The sequence below is a fragment of the Erythrolamprus reginae genome, chromosome 2, assembly GCF_031021105.1.
Source record: "Erythrolamprus reginae isolate rEryReg1 chromosome 2, rEryReg1.hap1, whole genome shotgun sequence".
Lineage (NCBI taxonomy): Eukaryota > Metazoa > Chordata > Lepidosauria > Squamata > Dipsadidae > Erythrolamprus > Erythrolamprus reginae.
In genome coordinates this window covers 326,899,551-326,921,128 of record NC_091951.1, presented here as the reverse complement: position 1 = coordinate 326,921,128, position 21,578 = coordinate 326,899,551, and the positions used below count along the sequence as shown (strand labels likewise).

Genomic DNA, 21,578 nt, shown 5'->3' with positions numbered 1-21,578 from the left:
GAGGTACCACTGTATATGTGTGAGTCAAGAATTCAGTCCAGGTAAATGTATGGGCTATAGGAAGGTTTAACTCTTTATTTTTTCCAAGATCAAATTCCAATTTAAGATTGTGTAGTTTTCAAAAATAATTTTTGCACACTTTGTCCTTGGCATATCAAAGTGTATGGCTAATGAATAGAAGAGAAGAGAAGAACAGAGTTGGAAGGGACCTTGAAGGTCTTCTAGTCCAATCCTCTGCTTAGGCAGGAACCCCTATGGTTGTGATGGCAAACCTGGTATAGTATGTGTGCCACAAGTGGCACACGGAGCCATATCTGAGGACACTTAAGGCATTGCCCTATGTCAGCTCCAGTGTGCATGTATGTGCTGGCCAGCTGATTTTCCGCCTTGGGGAAAGCTGTTTTCGCCCTCCTTCCCTGAAGCTTCTGGAGTGTGTAAAACAGCCCAACAGGCAAACCGGAAGTTTGGGAAAACGTGCACATTCCCGTTTGTGGTACTCAAGAAGAAAAAGGTTCGCCATCACTGCCCTATAGCATTTCAGACAAATGATTATCCAATCTCTTACTATCATATAATTAGAGTTGGAAGGGGCTACTTAAGCAAAGCCCTTGCTCAGTGTAGGATTCAAATTTAATGTCTAAGACAGATGCCTTTTTTGGACATGCCCAGGGCTTTATAACCCGCTCTCTCTGTGTGATTTCTTCCACTGTCAAAGTTATCTAAAAACTAAAATGTAATCTGACTACCTTTGATCTAAATCCATTATTCTGTGCCCTGAACCACAGAATAATGAAAAAATTAACAAGTACATGTGAATGTCAAACTATTATAGATATAAAACCCATCTCTTCTGCTTTTTTCCTTGTATAGCAATTGAAATTTATGCACACCCCACACCAGTTTCTTCTGCTCAGCAGTCCACCAGCCAAAGAGTCCAATTTCAGAGCTGCTAAAACTCTCTATGGAAGTACCTTTGCATTTCAGTAAGTATTAAAAAATAGAAATAAAGGTATCATTGAATTCTTGTCTCCCCAAATAACAGAGATAGCAAAACAGATCCATTCTAATTTCACTGGTAGTGCTTTTTAATTATACTGCTTTCCTTACTTTGATTTCTGCTTGTCTTGTCTTTTGTATTTAAGTGGATCGCACATTGAAAACTGGCACTCGATCCTGAGGAATGGCTTAGTGGTTGCTTCCAATACAAGGCTGCAGGTAATGAAATGAGAAGAAGTAGCAAATATATAAACATGTTTTGAAAGGCATAAAGACTTAACCTGTCAAATTCTAAGAAAATCATGAGATCCAGGCAATACAAATGGGTATAAAGATGAATTGTAAGCTTAAGCCCCCTAAAAAAATTTAACTATTAAAGGCCAGGGGAAATTAGTGGGAAATAAGAATAGAAGGAATTCAAGGTGGGCTGGGTTAATGTATGAGCAGCGTAATCCTTGTTTACCAAGGTTGTGCACACACAGAAACATTTAGATTGAGATTAGTTGTGAATAACTACTCAGCCACACACAGATATACTAACTTGAATTAAAGTTTACTTTGAGAAATAACATATTCTGATAAACAGTCTAAAGTCTTACTCATAATAAGTCAGAATAACAATCCAAATTTTACCAAGTACAGTGATACCTCGTCTTACAAACCCCTCGTCATACAAACTTTTTGAGATACAAACCCGGGGTTTCAGATTTTTTTGCCTCTTCTTCCAAACTATTTTTACCTTATAAACCCAAGCCACCACCACTGAGATGCTCCGCCTCCGGACTTCTGTTGCCAGCGAAGCGCCCATTTTTGCGCTGCTGGGATTCCCCTGAGGCTCCCCTCTGTGGGAAAGACCACCTCCGGAGGTCTGTGTTTTTGCGATGCTGCAGGGGAATCCCAACAGCGCAAAAATGGGGGCTTCGCTGGCAACGGAAGTCCGGAGGTGGGGTTTCCCAGCGAGGGGAGCCTCAACGAAATCTCAGCATCACAATAACACAGAAGTCCAGAGGTGGGGTTACCCATGGAGGAGAGCCTCACGGGAATCCCAGCAGCGCAGAAACGGGCACTTCGGCTGGCAAAAGGGGTGAGTTTTGGGCTTGCACGCATTAATCGCTTTTCCATTAATTCCTATGGGAAACATTGCTTCGTCTTACAAACCTTTCACCTTACAAACCTCATCCCGGAACCAATTAAATTCGTAAGACGAGGTATCACTGTACATAACCTTTCTTACCAGTTGTCTTTGTCATAATCAGCAAACAAAGATATCAAGCTTAAACACATATAGATCTAATACATAACTACAATGCAGAGAGATTGCAGAGAAAATGCAGAGCAAACCTAACAGTGAGTAGCCATTAACCTTGAGTCGCCAGACAAAGAGAAACAGAAAGGGGGACTCAGAGAAATAAGCTATAAACTCTAGCTCCCTTTTGTGTGAGTCTGCAGCACCTGCAGCCAATATATTGCCAACCCAACAGTTATGGACAGAGTCCTAACAGGCTGGATTTAGATCTCTTATGGGCACAAAGAGATTCATGACTTATGATACCTTTGTCCCCTCCCTTGGGCTCAACCTGATCTTCTACATAATCTACAGTTTCGTAGAATATCATAGAATGAAAAGATGTCAGGTTGACATTATCATTGCTATTGTTATTATTACTTGGAATCCTTGAATTTACTCGTACTAACAGGAACGCAGGGACCAGAATGAGGCCATTTTCACTCTTGAGTTTTGTTATGGATTAGAGCAGTGATTTTCAACCTTTTTTGAGCCGCGGCACATTTTTTACATTTACAAAACCATGGGGCACATTGAGGGGGGGGGGGGCTAAAAAAAGATTGGACAAAAAAATTCTCTTCCTCCCTTTTGCTCTATTTCTCCCTCTTTCTCTCCCTTCCTCTTTTTCTCTCTCTCCATCCCTCTTTCTCTCTTCCTTCTTTCCTCTTTTTTGCTCTTTCTCTCCCTCCCTACATCCCTCTATGTCTTCATCTCTCCCACCTTCCCTCCCTCTCTTTCTCTCTCTCTTGCTTGCTTGCTTTCTCTCTCTTGCCCTCTCTTGTTTTCTTTCTCATTCTCTTTCTCTCTCTTGCTTTCTTTCTCTCTCTTGATTGCTTTCTCTTGCTTGCTTTCTTGTTTTCTTTCTCTCTTGCTTGCTCTCTCTTGCTTTCTCTCTCTCTTGTTTTCTTTCTCTGAGCTTCGCGGCACACCTGACCATGTCTCACGGCACACTAGTGTGCCACGGCACACTGGTTGAAAAACACTGGATAAGAGAACCGTCTGGAAATGTAACAGAAGACCTCCCCATTCCTGTTATTTATTTATTTCATCAATGCTTTTAGGCAATTCAATATCATCAAACAAAAGCCCAAATCACTAAAACATAACATCTTAACATTTCAACATAATATCGTAAAGTAAAAATACATTCAACCAATAACGTATAGCATAGCCATCATTTCCAGAAACTTGTGCTGTAAAAGTTGAGATGATAAAGAGCATCTTGAGATGTCAGATGGTGTATGAGGGGTGTGCATATGTGTGTGTTTGAGTAGCATTTCATCATCCTTGCTTTCTGATAAATGGAAGCTTTGTGATTGGCCGTAGCCAACATAGTAAGCCTTTTGTAAATTCAAATGTATCCCCTGGCCAAAACTGGTCTTAGATTAACATAAGAATCACATCCCAAGTTTATCTTTGGTAAAATGCAACAACTGAAGAATTTACCAGTTTTTTGTTTATTTCAACTTTCAGCTCCATGGTGCAATGTTTGGAAGTGGTATTTACCTTAGTCCATTGTCAAGCATATCTTTTGGTTACTCAGGTGATGTATATTAATCCCTTTGTTCATTTGGGGAATACCACGGGGAGTGGGAAAATAAATAATCAGTCACCTCTGGGCAAGATGGGAGGCGCGTAAATTTAATAAATAAAAAATAAATGTCTGCATTTCTAAATTTCATCTGTCGAATAAGACCACTCCGGCTTTATTCTACATATGCAACATGCCAGAGATTAGGGACAACACCCCCCCCCCCCCCCCACTGCATAGGATGAAATAAAGATGTTCAATTAGCTGAATGTCTCTCAGCTTCAGCAACTTTAAATGTTTGAACTTCAATTCCTAGAATTCAGCATATTGCTGGCTGGAGAATTCTGGAAGTTGGTCTCTACACATTTAAAGATGCTGAGAGCGAGAAACACTAAACTAGCTGAATTCCAAAGTGGAATACAAGAAACTATTTCTTGTTCAGTATGTGGTACCCTTCATATATCAAATGTACTGAAATAAATACCGCAATAACACAAGAGCACGCAACAGGTTCAAACTTAATACAAACCGCTCTAAACTTGACTGTAAAAAATATGACTTTAGCAATCGAGTTGTTGAAGCATGGAACTCATTACCAGACTCTGTGGTGTCAACCCCCAACATTTTTCCCTTAGACTTTCCACAGTTGACTTCTCCAGATTCCTTAGAGGTTAGTAAGGGGCGAGCATAAGTGCACTAGTGTGCCTTCCGTCCCCTGTCCAATTGTCTCTCCTATATTTTATGTCTTTTCTCCCATCCATATATCCTTCCTCTACTCTTCATTGATGTATTCTATTCTCATATCTCTTCTTCTATCCCTTCCCTGATATTTACTACTGCACGTTTTTATTCTCCTTAACTTTCAATTTGTATTGGACTAACTAACTAGATAGATAGATAGATAGATAGATAGATAGATAGATAGATAGATAGATAGATAGATAGATAGATAGATAGATAGATAGATAGATACAGCAGGTAAAATATAAATTTATATCAGGCTGTTCTTTATTAATCTAAGAGGAATCAGAAGGCAGTAGCTGAACTCTCAGTTTTCATGAGCCATGTCATTTATCTAACGTCATTCATTTGTTATTCTGCTTGCCTTCCACATCCCCACGAGCTACTTGGATAAATTAAGATGAAGATTCCTCAAGGGATCTGTTCATACAAGTTTTACTTCCTTTGTGATTACATTTAATCTTCAGTTGTAATTAAGAAATGTCAAATTGTTTTCTATTCTCCCAAGAATATCAGTGGAAATGACGAATTTTTGAGATTCCAAATGTTTGTTGGACTACAATTCCCAGCATCCCTCGCTACTGGCCATTTTAGCTAGAAACTGCAGTTCTCAAAATCTGAGGATGTATTTTACTCCTGAGGTTCCTGCCATGTTTTGTATAAAAGACAAGATACAGAAATACACCTCTCTCTAAAAATTATATATTTAGCTCCAAACAAAGACTCAGACAGGTGCAAAATCTGGGGGGAGGGGAGCTTTATGATGCAGTGGGACGTAATAGCATTTGTCTTTTAAGGCAGTAGTAAATATCACTCAGGTTGCAAAAAAAAATAGCTAGTATAGCATTGTATGGTATCCTGAACTTGAGCTATTTTAATACAGTGGTGCCTCTACCTAAGAACGCCCCTACTTATGAACTTTTCTAGATAAGAACCCGGTGTTCAAGATTTTTTTGCCTCTTTTCAAGAACCATTTTCCACTTACAAACCCGAGCCTCCAAAACTGTAAGCCTCCGTGGGGCCTCTCTAGGAATCTCCTGGGAGGAAATGGGGCCAGAAAAGGAAGGGAGAAGCCTCCGTGGGGCCTCTCTAGGAATCTCCTGGGAGGAAATGGGGCTGGAAAAGGCAGGGAGAAGCCTCTGTGGGGCTTCTCTAGGAATCTCCTGGGAGGAAACAGGGCCTCCACACTCCCTGTGGTTTCAACAATTGCATGCATCATTTGCTTTTACATTGATTCCCATGGGAAAAATTGCTTCTTCATACAAACTTTTCTATTTAAGAACCTGGTCATGGAATGAATTAAGTTCATAAGTAGAGGTACCACTGTACATACATAAACTTAAGATTGGCTCTGCTGATATGAAATTCAGTTTTGACTTGTTTTTAACCTGAGCTTAGCATGCAACTTCCCATTATTTACCAGAAACAGAAATGGTTTTTAGAATGCTGTAAGATTTGGTCGTCATTCTTGCCTATATAAATGTACTTACTGTATTTTTCGCTCCATGAGACACAGTCCTACCTCCCAAAAGTGAGTGGAAATGTTTGTGCATCTTATGGAACAAATATTGCATCACAAACTTGTGAGGTGTATTACCTCAGAGATCCCCAAAGGCAAATCATCACCAGTCCTTTGGTGAATAGCAACTGGGCCACCGCCACAGGGTCTTTTACAGTGCTGAATCCTGCCTCTTCTGTTTTTGTCATTTTTTATTTTATTCATTTTTTATTCCATTTTATTCTCCTTAGACTCAGGGCAGCTTACAACATGTTAGCAATAGCACTTTTTAACAGAGCCAGCATATTGCCCCCACAATCTGGCTCCTCATTTTACCCATCTCGGAAGGATGGAAGGCTGAGTCAACCTTGAGCCGGTGATGAGATTTGAACTGCTGAGCTACAGATCTAGCAATCAGCTTTAGTGGCCTGCAGTATCGCACTCTCCCCACTGCACCACCTTGGCTCACCCTCGTCTGTCTCTTTTCCACAATGCAGGAGTTAATAGACAAAGCTGGCATGTGAGAGGACACCTATCTGTGGTCCTTCCAGGCTCCGCCCCCTGCCCTCACTCCACTCTTCTCCAGTGTTTCCCAACCTCGTCAAGTTGAAGATATCTGGACTTCAACTCCCAGAATTCCCCAGCCAGCATTTGCTGGCTGGGGAATTCTGGGAGTTGAAGTCCAAATATCTTCAACTTGCCAAGGTTGGGAAACACTGCTCTACTCTATATTCAGCACTCTGAGAATATTTTTTTCTTGTTTTCCTCCTGTAAACCTAGTTGCATGTTATGCGTCTTATATTGTGAAAAATACCGTAACTACTAAACTAGAGGCTGCTGGAAGTGAGAATCAGCAATGGCATTAATACCTGTCTGCATTCTGTATATGAAGTGGAATATCCCATACAGTATTTTATGCGCTGCTATGTCTGATGTAAATCCAATGTCTTTAGGGATGAACAAGAAACAGCAGAAGGTATCAGCTAAAGATGAGCCTGCTTCAAGCAGTAAAAGCAGCAGCGTATTACAGGTAAAAGAAATATATGAAGCACTTCAAAAAAGGCATTTACTTTTTTTATGTCTCTCCTTGCTCAAGGCAGGTGCCGGATACAGTGGCAATCTACCCCCAGAGCATCCTTGTTCACATTGGGTGACTCATACAGGGAAGGACAGATCCAGAAAGCCAATGCATTAATATTTGACAAGGACATATCATAATTTGTGTGTGTGTGTGTGTGTGCTGTCCTTCTATTCTTATTCTACCTGCTAATATATTTTGATTTAGAAAGACATTTGGCAGCTAGTGGTGTAGCTAACAAATCCATTCATACAATTCCATCTATAGAGTTCACTTATCCTGTGTTTTGGTATCAGGCTACACACACATACACGCACGCACACACACACACACACACACACACACACACATTTATATATATATATATATATAGAGAGAGTATAAGACACACTTTTTTTCCAATAAAAGAGGGTGGAAATGTTGGTGCATCTTATACACTGAATGCAGCCATTTTTGGCCTTCAAAAACCCCACTCATTATTTCCTCTTTTTCACAAAAAACAGGGTGTGCAGAGGGTTTGGGAGGCCAGAAAAAAGCATTTGTGTGTATGTGTGTGTGTGTGTGTAACTGATAAAATGGAGGGAGACTAGTATAGATCTATTTCAAGCTTTTTAGCTATCATCAGCTAAATCAGCTCTCATCATAGCTTTAACCTCTAGGCCACAGATTCTCCTCCTGTCTCAGCTCGTACCAGGGAAGAGTTATATAATTTTTCCTCTGTCGAATTCCTCTGGTATACCCAAATATGGCAGGGAGCCAGCCAAGGCAGTTAATTAAGGGACCATCCAAGGCAGTTAATTAAATGGCCTAGAGGTTAAAGCTACTGCATTACAGGCAGACTGTCCAGGTTCAAATCCGGTAAGAATATGGCTAGCTGAAGAGAGCAAAAGAGCTGGATATAGATCTATACTAGTCTCCCTTCCTTTTCATTATCAGAAAAAAATATGTTACACACATACACAGAGAGAGAGAGAGACAGAGAGAGAGAAAGAGAGAGACAGAGAGATCAAGGAAGGAAGAGAGGGAGAAAGAGAATACATCTTGATGAGCCAGTGCAATGGGAAGAACAAAATCCATACTGTCAAACATAAGCCCTCCCAGTCATCAGACTCCCTGTTCCTATAGTGAGAGATGGCCAAAGAAGGATAGGGTGGCTGCCTCACAATACACATAGGTTCCCACCCCAAGTCCAACATCCAAAGACTGTAGCTGGCACAGTCTGATAATATGAAAACCAATATCCTGGACAAAACCCAGACCATTCTGGAGTACATCAGGGAGATAGCATCCTGAGTTAGCAACAAACATAGGAGGATAGTCAAGCAAAATGGCAAGACTCTTTGTGGAATGAACCATCAATAGGTAGTTAAGGAGGCAGACATAGGGAAATCTAATTACTGTCTGGAAAGGGCTGGACTAAAAGGCACACTGAGGCTCTGGTTATAGCAGCCCAATAACAGGCACTAAGCGCCAGTCCATAGAAGCAGAGGACATCTGTGGATTTGGTGCTGAGGCAGAACTAAACTGCAGAGAGTCCTTGGGGACATAGTGGCATACAGTGGTACCTCGACATACGAGTTTAATTCGTTCCAGACCCGAGCTCATAAGTCGATCAACTCGCATCTCGAACGAATGCCTTTAGACTTTGTTTTTCGCACCGAGATAACTGGAAGCAAGGAGATTCTTGCGCCACCTAGTGGAAGCTTGGCTCGTATCCCGAATTTGAGCTCGGGTGTCGAACAGAAATTTTGCTCGCGTCGCGGCTCCTAACTTGGAATACTCGCATGTGGAGCAGGTCGTATCTAGAGGTACTACTGTATAAGATAAAGATAAGTGTACTAAATAGCACAACCATGCAACATGTATAGAGACATCTGCACAGTGTATGGACTGGGTATCTTCTTAAGTCCAGAAAGTCATGAAAGATAACAGCTCCAGGCAGACAGGCAGGTACTGACCGGTCAACCAGACAATTATGGCAGTAGACAAAAAGACCAAAAGACAGCAGTGGTGATAGATGTAATGATGCCAAGGGACAGCAGAATAGGATGAAGGAGTATAAGAAGCTAGAGAAGTACGTGGGTCTGATGGAGGAATTAGAGTGGATGTACAAACTCAAGATCAAGGTGGTCCCTGTGGTGGTACAAATTATCAGGGCTTTGACTCCTAAACTGGGTGAGTGGCTCCAACAGATCCCAGAAATAACACCGGAACATCCAGAAGATTAGGAACAACTAATATATCATTTAAAAACCCCAAATTCCCAGGCTTCTGGGAGAGGGCATGAGAAGGGAATTTTATTTGCATACATATAAATGCTCCTAGCAGATACAATCTCTTTTCAGAAGCTTTCATTGGCCCATCAGTTGGGGAAAAAGAACATTCCTTAAAGAAAACTATTCAGCCTTCATAATGTCTGCATAAATTATCTGTACTATTGGATCAAGGTCTTGAATGGACATTGATGACTAATATAACAAATGATTGTGGTTTTGACTACAGAGATTATATCAGTATTACTGGCAAGAATAATTCATGAACCAAAGCATTTTTAAAATATTTGATATAACACTTCCAGTATTTCTTTTCTTTCACAGTTACAAAAAAAGGGGCAGCAGTCCCAATTTTTGCAAAGTCGAAACTTAAAATGCATAGCCTTATGTGAAGGTAAGCATTTATGGTGGGGTGGGGGTGGATAGCTGAATTATATTTGATTTCCTTGCAATTACATAAAAAGTAATCTATTGATTTTGCTGATTTTAACTGTTTTAAAACACATAATTTTTTTATTTTAGTTGATTGCATTTTTATATATAACTTATTCCAGGTTTGCAATCTTTTATTTATACTTGTGTTTTGGTATTTCTGCTGCATACTACATACCCTAAAGAGAAGAAAGGAAAATGGAAGACAGAAACTAGAAGTGGAATTAGGGAAATGTTTACAGCAATGTTTGATCTAACCAGGTGCAGGTGCAAGGTCAGGTGCAATACCAAAGAGATGCTCATAAGCACATTATTAATGTACTCTTTAACAAGCTATTGCTTTCTTTTAATATATTGCCTCAATATTTTGCCCAGTCCTGCCCACCACGCTTTAAAATATTCATAGAAATTGACAGTACAAAGTAGTCCTCAATTTACAACTGCAATTGAGCCCAGAGTTACAGTCACTGGTTGTTGCAGTCATTAAAGTGCAACTGGGCCTGACTTTACATCATTTTTTGCATTGGTCATTAAGCAAACCCCATGGTCATTAAGCAAAGTCCTTATACCTAATGATCTTTTTTTTTTGCTGGGAACTGGACATAAATGTCAGAAACTATCATAAAACATTTAAAACTGTGGTCACGCAACATTGGGATGCTGCAGATAGCTTTAATGGCGAGACAATTGCCATCTTTACCAAGTGCCCAAAGTGACCACAGGGCGGCAGGCAGATGTTGCAATATTGGGTTGTAATAGCTTTTGGGCGGAAGGGTCTACTGTAACTCCAAACAGCTATAAATCGAGGAGTGTCTGCAGTCACAAACCTGAAACTGTAATATGACCCATGAAAAGAAAGTGAAGGATTCAGGGTTTCTGAGCCACCAGAACCGGAAACTCAGTTATATAGCCTTTTTTCAAATACAGTAGTACCTCTAGATACGAGTTGCTCCACATGTGAGTATTCCAAGATACGAGCCACGAAGGGAGATAAATTTCTTTTCGAGACCCAAGCTCAAATTTGGGATACGAGCCGAGCGTCCACTAGGTGGCGCAAGAATCCTTGCTTCTGGTTATCTCGGAGGGGAAAAACAAAGTCTAAAGCCATTTGTTCCAGATACGAGTTGTTTGACATACAAGCTCCCTTCTGGAACGAATTAAACTCGTATCTAGAGGATGTCACACACAGAGTGAAGGGCCACAAAAAAATTTACTACCACACTGTGGCCGTGGCTTATTTTGTGGGTGTCGCTTCATAGTTATGTGACTGGGTGGGAGTGGCTTGACAACCATATGACTGGCTTGATGATCATATGACAGGGGTGGCTTAAAGGTCGTGTCACTGGCTTAAAGGTGACCAACTTGATTGACATCACTCACGTCAGGGGGTTCGGTTAGGGTGCCTGGTCTCTCCTTGCCTCAAAAGAGATACAAGATATTTACTATTACTGAACGTCCAAAATATACTATTTAATCCTACATGTATATGCCATGTGTGCACTCAAAAATATACATCTATTATATGTAAGCTCTATTTTTGCTACCCTCATTGCATTCCCCCATCCCTTATGGGCAGAAGCCAATGACTGCGCGTGCGTGCACACACACACTCACACACACACACACACACACACACACACACACACACATCAAACTCATTCCAGAAGGCATTCCATTCCAGAATTCAGGACATTGAATAAAGGATTTAAATTCAGTTCTGGAGACCTCATCTACAAAATGATATTGATAAAATTGAACAGGTCCAAAGACGGGCTACAAGAATGGTGGAAGGTCTTAAGCATAAAACGTATCAGGAAAGACTTAATGAACTCAATCTGTATAGTCTGGAGGACAGAAGGGAAAGGGGGGACATGATCGAAACATTTAAATATGTTAAAGGGTTAAATAAGGTCCAGGAGGGAAGTGTTTTTAATTGGAAAGTGAACACAAGAACAAGGGGACACAATCTGAGGTTAGTTGGGGGAAAGATCAAAAGCAACGTGAGAAAATATTATTTTACTGAAAGGGTAGTAGATGCTTGGAACAAAGGTCCAGCAGACGTGGTTGGTAAATCCACAGTAACTGAATTTAAACATGCCTGGGATAAACATATATCCATTGTAAGATAAAATACAAGAAATAGTATAAGGGCAGACTAGATGGACCATGAGGTCTTTTTCTGCCGTCAAACTTCTATGTTTCTAATACAAAAAAGCATATACTAATTGAAAATATTTTTTTAAAAAAAATCCTTCATAACATCAAATTCTCCAGAATCTTGACTCCGTTTCTTCAAGCAAAATCCTGGGAAGCTTTGATTTCAATTCTTGACATTGAGCTGATGATTAGATTCTGTGGTCCTTTCAGCTCTCTGATTCTGCTGTGGACCTTTCCGGATCTATGATTCTGTAGCAGATTAATTTTTAAATCTGCTGCAGATTAATTAATTAATTATAGTTACTTACTTTATGCTATTTTAATCATTAGATAAGATGTACGTTAAATATTTTATTATTTCACAGGAAATATTGTGTTCAGTAACCTATCCAGTTGCTCGTTTTGAGGTCTCCAGCATGGTACATCTAAGCGTTAATGGAAACGTTAATCCTTGATTTCTTCCATGCCATCTGCCTGTCCTATATTTGTGGCAGTTTATTTAATTAAAAATAATAACTGGACGGCTGGCACCCTGCAGAGTATCATTCCTATTTTTAATTCCAATGATTTTCTCTCCAACTATATAGACCCACTGATATTCCGAGACCATAAAAATAGCAATCATTTTGAATTTGGTCCTTTTTGTCATCTGGTTCATTATTTTCATTCTGATATGTAGCATTAATAATAATACAGTGATCCCTCTATTATCGCGAGGGTTCCGTTCCCAGACCCCTCGCGATAATCGATTTTTCGCAATGTAGGGTTCCGGAAGTAAAAACACCATCTGCGCATGCGCGCCCTTTTTTCCATGGCCGCGCATGCGCAGATGGTGGAGTTTGCGTGGGCGGCGGGGGAAGACCCAGGGAAGGTTCCTTCGTCCGCCTAGCAGCTGATCTGCTCGGCAGCGCAGCACCAGCGAGGAGCCGAAGATCCGGGTTTCCCCGCTGCCCACGGAAAGGGGAAACCCGGATCTTCGGCTCCTCGCTGCTGCTGCGCTGCCGAGCAGATCAGCTGCTAGGCGGCCGCTCGAGAGCAAGAGGGGGAGAGATAGAGAAAGAGAGAGAAGGAAAGAAAGAGATGAGAGAGGGAGGAAGAGAGTGTGAGAGAGGAAGAAGCAAGATAGAGAAAGAGAGAGAGAAAGAAAGATGAGAAAGGAAGGAAGAGAAATGAGAAAATGATTGAAGCAGAGAATGACAGGAAAGAAAGAGAAAGAGACAGAGAAGTGACTCTTGGTGATGACGTATGACGTCATCGGGTGGAAAAATCGCGATATAGCGTTTCGCAAAGAACGAGATCGCGAAACTCGAGGGATCACTGTAACAACTTTCTCAAATCAACTCTTGTGGATTATCCAAATATCTCTTTACAGTTGTTTTTAATCAAGAGTGGTTTATCACTTCTTTCTTTTTTCAACCTCCAAGCCTAGTCTGTTGCTTTGATATTTCCTAGTGGTCTGTGAACGGAGCAATGACCAGTTCTGTTCCTGCTTAGCCTTTTTCAGATTAATTCAGGTCTGCTATATATTGCCATTGTTGCTATTATTATTATTGCTTTCGAGTCAGTGTAGCGTCCTTGTGACTGCCTGAACAATTCCCTGCAGTTTTCTTGGCAACATTTTAGAAGTGGTTTGTCATAGCCTTATTCCTAGGGTTGACAGAGAGTGACTGGCCCAAGGTGACCCACCTAGCTTTGTTCCTCAAATAGAATGGAATGGAATAGAATAGAATCGAATGGAATGGAATAGAATAGGGTGTTTACGGCAATGCAAAATAAAAGGGCGGGATGGTGGCGGGCAGGGCGACGTGTAAGGACAATACTCCAGCGGGTATATAGAAGAGAATAGAATAGAATAGAATATATTTTTTATTGGCCAAGTGTGATTGGACACACAAGGAATTTGTCTTGGTGCATATGCTCTCAGCGTACATAGAAGAAAAAGATACATTTGTTAAGGATCATGTGGTATAACACTTAATGATTGTCATAGGGGTCAAATAAGCAATGAAGAAACAATCAATTTAATACAAATCTTAGGATACAAGCAGAAAGTTACAGTAATACAGTCCTAAGTGAGAGGAAAAGGATAGAAACATAGAAACATAGAAGACTGACGGCAGAAAAAGACCTCATGGTCCATCTAGTCTGCCCTTTTACTATTTCCTGTATTTTATCTTACAATGGATATATGTTTATCCCAGGCATGTTTAAATTCTGTTACTGTGGATTTCCCAACCACGTCTGCTGGAAGTTTGTTCCAAGGATCTACTACTCTTTCAGTAAAATAATATTTTCTCAAGTTGCCTTTGATCTTTCCCCCAACTAACTTCAGATTGTGTCCCCTTGTTCTTGTGTTCACTTTCCTGTTAAAAACACTTCCCTCCTGAACCCTATTTAACCCTTTAACATATTTAAATGTTTTGATCATGTCCCCCCTTTTCCTTCTGTCTTCCAGACTATACAGATTGAGTTCATTCAGTCTTTCCTGATACGTTTTATACTTAAGACCTTCCACCATTCTTGTAGCCCGTCTTTGGACCCGTTCAATTTTGTCAATATCTTTTTGAGGTCTCCAGAACTGAACACAGTATTCCAAATGTGGTCTCACCAGCGCTCTATATAAGGGGATCACAATCTCCCTCTTCCTGCTTGTTATACCTCTAGCTATGCAGCCAAGCATCCTACTTGCCTTTCCTACCACCCGACCACACTGCTCACTCATTTTGAGACTGTCAGAAATCACTACCCCCAAATCCTTCTCTTCTGAAGTTTTTGCTAACACAGAACTGCCAATGCAATACTCAGATTTAGGATTCCTTTTCCCCAAGTGCATTATTTTACATTTGGAAACATTAAACTGCAGTTTCCATTGCTTTGACCATTTATCTAGTAACGCTAAATCATTTACCATATTACAGACCCCTCCAGGAATATCAACCCTATTGCACACTTTAGAGTCATCGGCAAATAGGCAAACCTTCCCTACCAAACCTTCCCCTATGTCACTCACAAACATATTAAAAAGAATAGGACCCAGAACAGACCCTTGTGGCACACCGCTTGTAACCTGTCTCTGCTCAGAATACTCACCATTAACAATAACTCTCTGATGTCTATGCTTCAGCCAGCTTGAAATCCACTGAACTATCCAGGGATTAATTCCAATCTTCACTAATTTATCTATCAGCTCTTTATGTGGAACCGTATCAAAGGCTTTGCTGAAGTCCAGATAGGCAATATCCACGGCACCACCTTGATCCAACACCTTTGTGACATAGTCAAAGAACTCAATGAGATTAGTCTGAAACGATTTGCCTTCAGTAAAGCCATGCTGATTTGGGTCCAATAAGTTATTGTTTTTTAGATGCTGATTTATCCCCTTTTTGAGTAGAGTCTCCTTCATTTTAACTACAACTGATGTCAAGCTAACTGGCCTGTAGTTACCAGCTTCTTCTCTACTGCCCTTCTTGTGGATAGGCACAACACTGGCCATTCTCCAATCCTCAGGAACATCTCCTGTTAACAGGGATTTGTTAAACAAATCAGTCAGGGGGGTAGCAATGACAGATCTGAGTTCTTTAAGAACTCTGGGGTGAATGCCATCTGGACCCATTGCCTTATTTATCTTTAATCTTTCAAGTTCTTCTAAGACATCGGCTTCTAAGATCACTGGAGCTGAATCCGTACAGCTGGAAGCAATGCTATATCCCTCTATAGTATTATTATTATTTTGTAAGGTGTCTTTTGAGAAAACTGAACAGAAGTAGCTATTGAAATGGTCAGCGATCTCCTTATTCCCATCAATGCATGTATTATTCCCGGTACTAAGCTTTGTGATGCTGCAGTTTTTCTTCTTCCTATCACTAATATATCTGAAGAAGGTTTTATCCCCCTTTCTTTACAGATTTGGCAATTTCTTCCTCTTTTGAGGCTTTAGCAGCATATATTATCTGTTTCGCCTCCTTCTGTCTCATTTTATACACCTCTCTATCAGCTATACTTCCAGACTCTTTATACCTCCTATAGGCAGCCTTTTTTTCATTGACTATAGCCCTTACATCATTGCTAAACCATAGCGGTTTCTTCTTCCTTTTACCTTTAGTTACTTGCTTTACATAAAGTCTTGTGGCTTTTAAGATGGCCTTTTTTAATACAGTCCACTGGGTTCTTGCTCCTGCCATTTTATCCCTCCCCTTTAATTCATTATTTAAATATTCCCCCATTGCATTAAAATTTGTTTTTCTGAAATCCAATACTTTGGTTGCAGTATAGGATTGCTCACCATCAGTTTTTACATCAAACCACAAACATAGATGGTCACTGCAACCTAAATTTTCTCCCACCTTGACCTCTGAAACCCGATTCCCATTGGTAAAAACTAAATCTAGAATATTCTCCCCTCTAGTTGGTGTCTTAACTAGCTGTGCCATAGCTGCTCCTGTAAAGGCCTCTACTATATTCTTACTTTTGCATGTAAGGGCACTGGGGATATTCCAGTCAACATCAGGCAATGGGGTTCGAACATATTGTTTTCCAGTTTTCAGTCCAGTGCCTTAACTATTACACCAAACGGGCTTTTTACTTGATGTAATTAAGCTAGTGACAAATTACGTTGGCCTTTAATGTTGATGTTTAAAAAGTTGACATTCACCCATAAGAGCCTTGGCTGCAATTAATAAAGTCAATGAATGTCAGATTCTGATAATCAGACCACTTATTAGAATTTAGAATGCATTTTATTTTCAGCGCATCAGATCATCAAATATTAACCACTCTCCCAAATATCTCTCTCTCTTTCAGTGATAACTTCACCAGATCTGCACAAACATGGGGAGATATGGGTAGTTCCCAACACTGATCACGTGTGTACGAGATTCTTCTTTGTGTACGTACTGCAGTCTTTCAGTTGAATTATTTTTTTACTGAATTGAAGTTTATATTTTTATACCAAAACATACAGAATGCTATCTGGTTTTCATTATACTCTTAACATCTAGCCACATTGCTTTCTATTTAAAAACTTTTGCCTACAGGAGAAAAAAAAAAAACTAGCCAATTTTTTCATGATCTTCCTTGGCAATATTAAATACAGAATATTTTTCATTGAATATGGAAGAGATAAAATATGGACCATTAGAACCCAGTTAGAGCTAAAATGACAATACAATAACAATTACAACAGCAACAACTACAATGTCAATTATCTGCATGTTACACAAATTCCTTGGAAGTTTAACACATGGTTAAAATAAAGCGCCCCGGGACTAAAAATTAAAAATCTATATATTTACAATAATGTACATAGAATAATGTCGGTTTGCAGTGATTAATCCAGTCGTTTGCTTGTGTTCATCTCAGAAGCAACCAAGACACTTCCAGGTTAAAATGATTAGCCAGTGATATCTCCATTGCCTGGGGGATTCCTGGTGGGGGGGCTCCTTTCAAGTTCCCATTAACGTGCCAACTAAGTGGTACCTATCAGTCTACTTGCTTTCAAACTGCTAGGTTGGCAGGAACTGGAGTGAATGACAAGAGCTCATCTCCCCCCCCCCCATAGCAGCACTTTGATCTTAAATGTTTGTAAACCCAGTCTCCTAACCACCTAACCTACCTCGCTCCTATTAGTCCAGGAGATAGTTTAATATTTGTCTTTAAGGAGAAAAGAGTTTATGATCATACGCTGTTAAAACATTGTTACTCTAAACTTCTTCTATCTTCCGGGTTAAGACCAAGGACAATCAGAGATCTCAATAGAATCATATTGTCCAGGAAGCAACAGAGAGAAACCTGGGAAATATCCCCAATAACATTGACCAGAATGATAGAAAACAATAAGTCTACAAAGGTACCCCATTCGTACTAGAACTGCTACTCCAGCATTGCTTCATTTTCAAGGCAAGAATCATTGGAAAAGCCTTTGGGATAATTGCTGATAGTGTCTGCCTTCAATCTGATAAGAGGGAACAATTGGACAGAGACTGTAGGCAAGCTGGTGCACTTATGCACGTCCCCTTGCTGACCTCTTAGGAATCTGCTACTTCATGGTATCCTGATAAAACCTGCAGACACTACTGCAACATTCTTCAGCAAAGTGACAAGCATTTGTGATATAATAATGCTTTGCTTCTCTGTTTTCCAATGTCATCAATAGTTGCAAGTAGGAATCTGACATTACATCTTCCTTTTTCTTCATTAATAGAGATTAACAAAAATAAAAGCTACATGCAGAAAGGATGAAATTTGAATTTGTCTATCATACTATGGATGAGTTCAAACTATTAAACACTTTTTTTCTATATACTTTCTGTTTTTGTTTAGCTATGAAGATGGCCAAGTAGGCGATACAAGTATAAACACGCAAGAGCCAAGCATCCATAAAGAGATCCTCCGAGTCATTGGTAATCAAACTGCTACTGGTTGAAAGGACCTCTTAATTACTTCTTGTGTTTTGGGAGCCTTCCTCAGTCTCAAAGCTGGAATTTGAACTGAAGAAGACATAGTGTAAAAAAAAGTTTCTTTTTTTTTTCTTGAACAAGTTAACCCTTTGAATACTTTTTTCTTACTTAGTATTTCTTATCACAAAAATTTATGAATATATATATATATATATATATATATATATATATATATATATATATCCCAAAAGTAGGGAGATATGTTGATACAATTATGCAGATGATAATTGAAAATAAATTTTGATTGTTCACAATAAACATACTTTGAAAAGGAATTTTGTGCTGCTATTTTTATATTAAAGATTTGAATTGGATTATTTTACTATTGTAAATCTGTAGTTCTAAATGTGGGATGAGTACAAGAAGGCATCTACTTCTTTTTAAAAAGTGGGATCCTACCTAAGGGGAATTCCTGAATATTTGCATTTTAATACACCATAGGAATAAGTTACTTGAAATTTAATAAACAAGATGGAAAGGTTAGCTATATTATATTTTCTCTTTGTGCAAAAGATGTATGGGAGCCAAAACATTCCAGAAAGAATGCCTTTCTGTTCTGTTGACATAATATGAATTTGCCATAGCTTAACATTATTTTATTAATTGTCGGTGTAACAGCACATATCTGAATAGGTTTATTCCTTTAGATCAGAGGTCTTCGAACTTGGCATCTATAAGCATAGCTGGATGGAGAATTCTTGAATTTGAAGTCCACAAGTCTTAAAGTTGCCAAGTTTGAAGACCCCTGTTTCTCTCTTAAATTCTTGGCAATACATTTTTTCCCCCCTGTAAGTGCAGAAGAGTTTCTGTAAGTGCATAAGAGTTTAATTAATATATGATCTTGTCTATGCTACCTTTATGAAAATTTCAAATTAGTATCGACAAAGCACGGAGTTTTTACAGTTCAGAAAAAATCTGTGTTCTTTGAATTTTTTACACAAGCATATAGCAATAGTCATCTGACCACACACACACACATACATATGCAGGTGTTCTACAAATATAATTGCAAAACTTTTACTGTTTTTTCCTTCCCAATGAAAACATGCTTTTGGATGTACAATCTTTTCAATTTCACTGTGTACACATAAACGGTAAAAATCACACTGATCATATTTACAGAGCTTTTTCACACGGAACATGTAGGTTCTGCATATATTTATAAAGTGGAGTAGCTAATGAGCCTTGGATATGTGCCCCTTTTCTCACCATTTTTAAAAACCTCTGTTTGAACTAGACTCACACATACACAGTGTTACTTGTACCCATTCATTGCATTTTTCAGGATACAAAACAATTTCTGGCTACTTGCAGTGATCTTGAAACACAAAGAAGAATCTATGCCCAAGAAAGACCCAAGGCTACTAATCACTCCATACATTACATAGAGTTCTAGAGAATGTGAGAAACAATATATAACTTCTATCACATTAAGAGCTGAGTTTGCTCTCTTACCACTTTACACACATTGTAAATTTACAATCACACTTAAAGGCCAACCCAGCAAATTGGTGAGCATCTGTTCTCATTCATCCTGAGGGTTGTTGTTCTTATTATCTATTTTGTTTTGACACCAATCTGTAATGAGAAATTTCTTGTTTCATTGCCATTCATTTTATTTAAAAAAAAAACAAGGTTAATTTAACATATGACTTAAAATTAGAGTAAACTTCTAACCAGTGCAATAGATAGGACAAGCTCCTCAATTGATTGGTACCCATGAAAACAGTTATTTTCCTACATGGGTTGTAACATTTTTAAAAAATACTGGTAAAAAAAAAAGGAACATTCATACAGGAAGATCACAAGTTTGCTGATTTAGTTGATGTTTACAGTAATTGTTGAAGAAACAAGATGAATATAACTGTGGTAGCAGAAACTATCCCAAGTAGAGGCAGTCCTTGTTTAACATCCATTTCCTTAGTGACCATACAAACTTGTGATACTTATGATAAGTCCTTGAAATTTTGGCTGTTGCAGCCAGCGGTAGGCTACTAGCTGGAACGCTCACTGCTTGTGGGGCCAGCACAATTTTAGTAGCGGTAGGCTACTAGCTGGAACGCTCACTGCTTGTGGGGCCAGCACAATTTTAGTAGTGGTAGGCTACTAGCTGGAACGCTCACTGCTTGTGGGGCCAGCACAATTTTAGTAGCGGTAGGCTACTAGCTGGAACGCTCACTGCTTGTGGGGCCAGCACAATTTTAGTAGCGGTAGGCTACTAGCTGGAACGCTCACTGCTTGTGGGGCCAGCACAATTTTAGTAGCGGTAGGCTACTAGCTGGAACGCTCACTGCTTGTGGGGCCAGCACAATTTTAGTAGCGGTAGGCTACTAGCTGGAACGCTCACTGCTTGTGGGGCCAGCGCGATTTTGCTTTTGCACCTGGGGAGGTAGCAAAATCGTGCACGGAGTCAGGTCCGCCCATGTTTCGGCATGCACAGAAGCAAAAAAACCTCACCGAAACATGGGCACACCTGAGGCTCCACAGGTGCAGAAGCAAAATCGCACTGGCCCCACAAGCACTCATGAGCCGCGGCAGTGAGCGCAATTTAGTGCTGCGGCTAGTAGCCCACCGCTGATTGCAACCCACATGTGAGCACATGATTATGATTTAGCTGCTTGGCAGTTGGGCACAATTTCTGACTCTTATCAGGGTCTTGCAATCACATGATTTGTGACTTTCACTGCAGGCTCCTCACAAAAGGCAATGAGGAAGCCAACAAAGAGTCTGAAATCACAATCGTGCGAGGTCCTTGCTTAATGACATATGGTGGTTTGCTGAATGATATCAAATGGATATACCACCAAACCTTTTTTTCCTCAGGTGCCGAATGCGCATGTGAGTGTGCTATTGCGCATTTGCAAGTGCCCACACGCATAATTCAATGTGGGGATGGCGCAAATGGCCTCGTCCGCCCCTACTGGAGGCACTCTGGTGGTCTGAAACAGCCCATTTCCCAACCTTTGGTGGGCCCAGTAGGCTCATTTTTTGCCCTCCCCAGGCTCCAGAGGCTTGGAGCCTGGGAAGCCAAAAATGCCCCCTCTTCCCCGAGACTCTCTGGAAGCCAAAAACACCCTCACAGAGGCTCTCTGTGAGCCAAAAATCAGCTGGCTGGCACACACATGCACATTG

General features: G+C 40.1%; 1 protein-coding gene across 4 annotated transcripts in view; it reads left to right on the top strand.

Annotated features, from left to right (window-relative positions):
- Nucleotides 1-18,576, top strand: part of PARP8 (poly(ADP-ribose) polymerase family member 8) — a 259,356-nt gene extending 240,780 nt beyond the window's left edge. For all 4 annotated transcript variants that reach the window (XM_070743365.1, XM_070743362.1, XM_070743364.1 and 1 more), the window contains 7 exons: nt 871-983; nt 1,143-1,215; nt 3,755-3,824; nt 7,005-7,081; nt 9,727-9,796; nt 16,792-16,876; nt 18,310-18,576. In XM_070743365.1, coding sequence (XP_070599466.1) covers nt 871-983; nt 1,143-1,215; nt 3,755-3,824; nt 7,005-7,081; nt 9,727-9,796; nt 16,792-16,876; nt 18,310-18,412 — 591 coding nt within the window. In that variant the 3' untranslated portion in view covers nt 18,413-18,576. The remainder of the gene's footprint in view (nt 1-870; nt 984-1,142; nt 1,216-3,754; nt 3,825-7,004; nt 7,082-9,726; nt 9,797-16,791; nt 16,877-18,309) is intronic.
- Nucleotides 18,577-21,578: the final 3,002 nt, after the last annotated feature.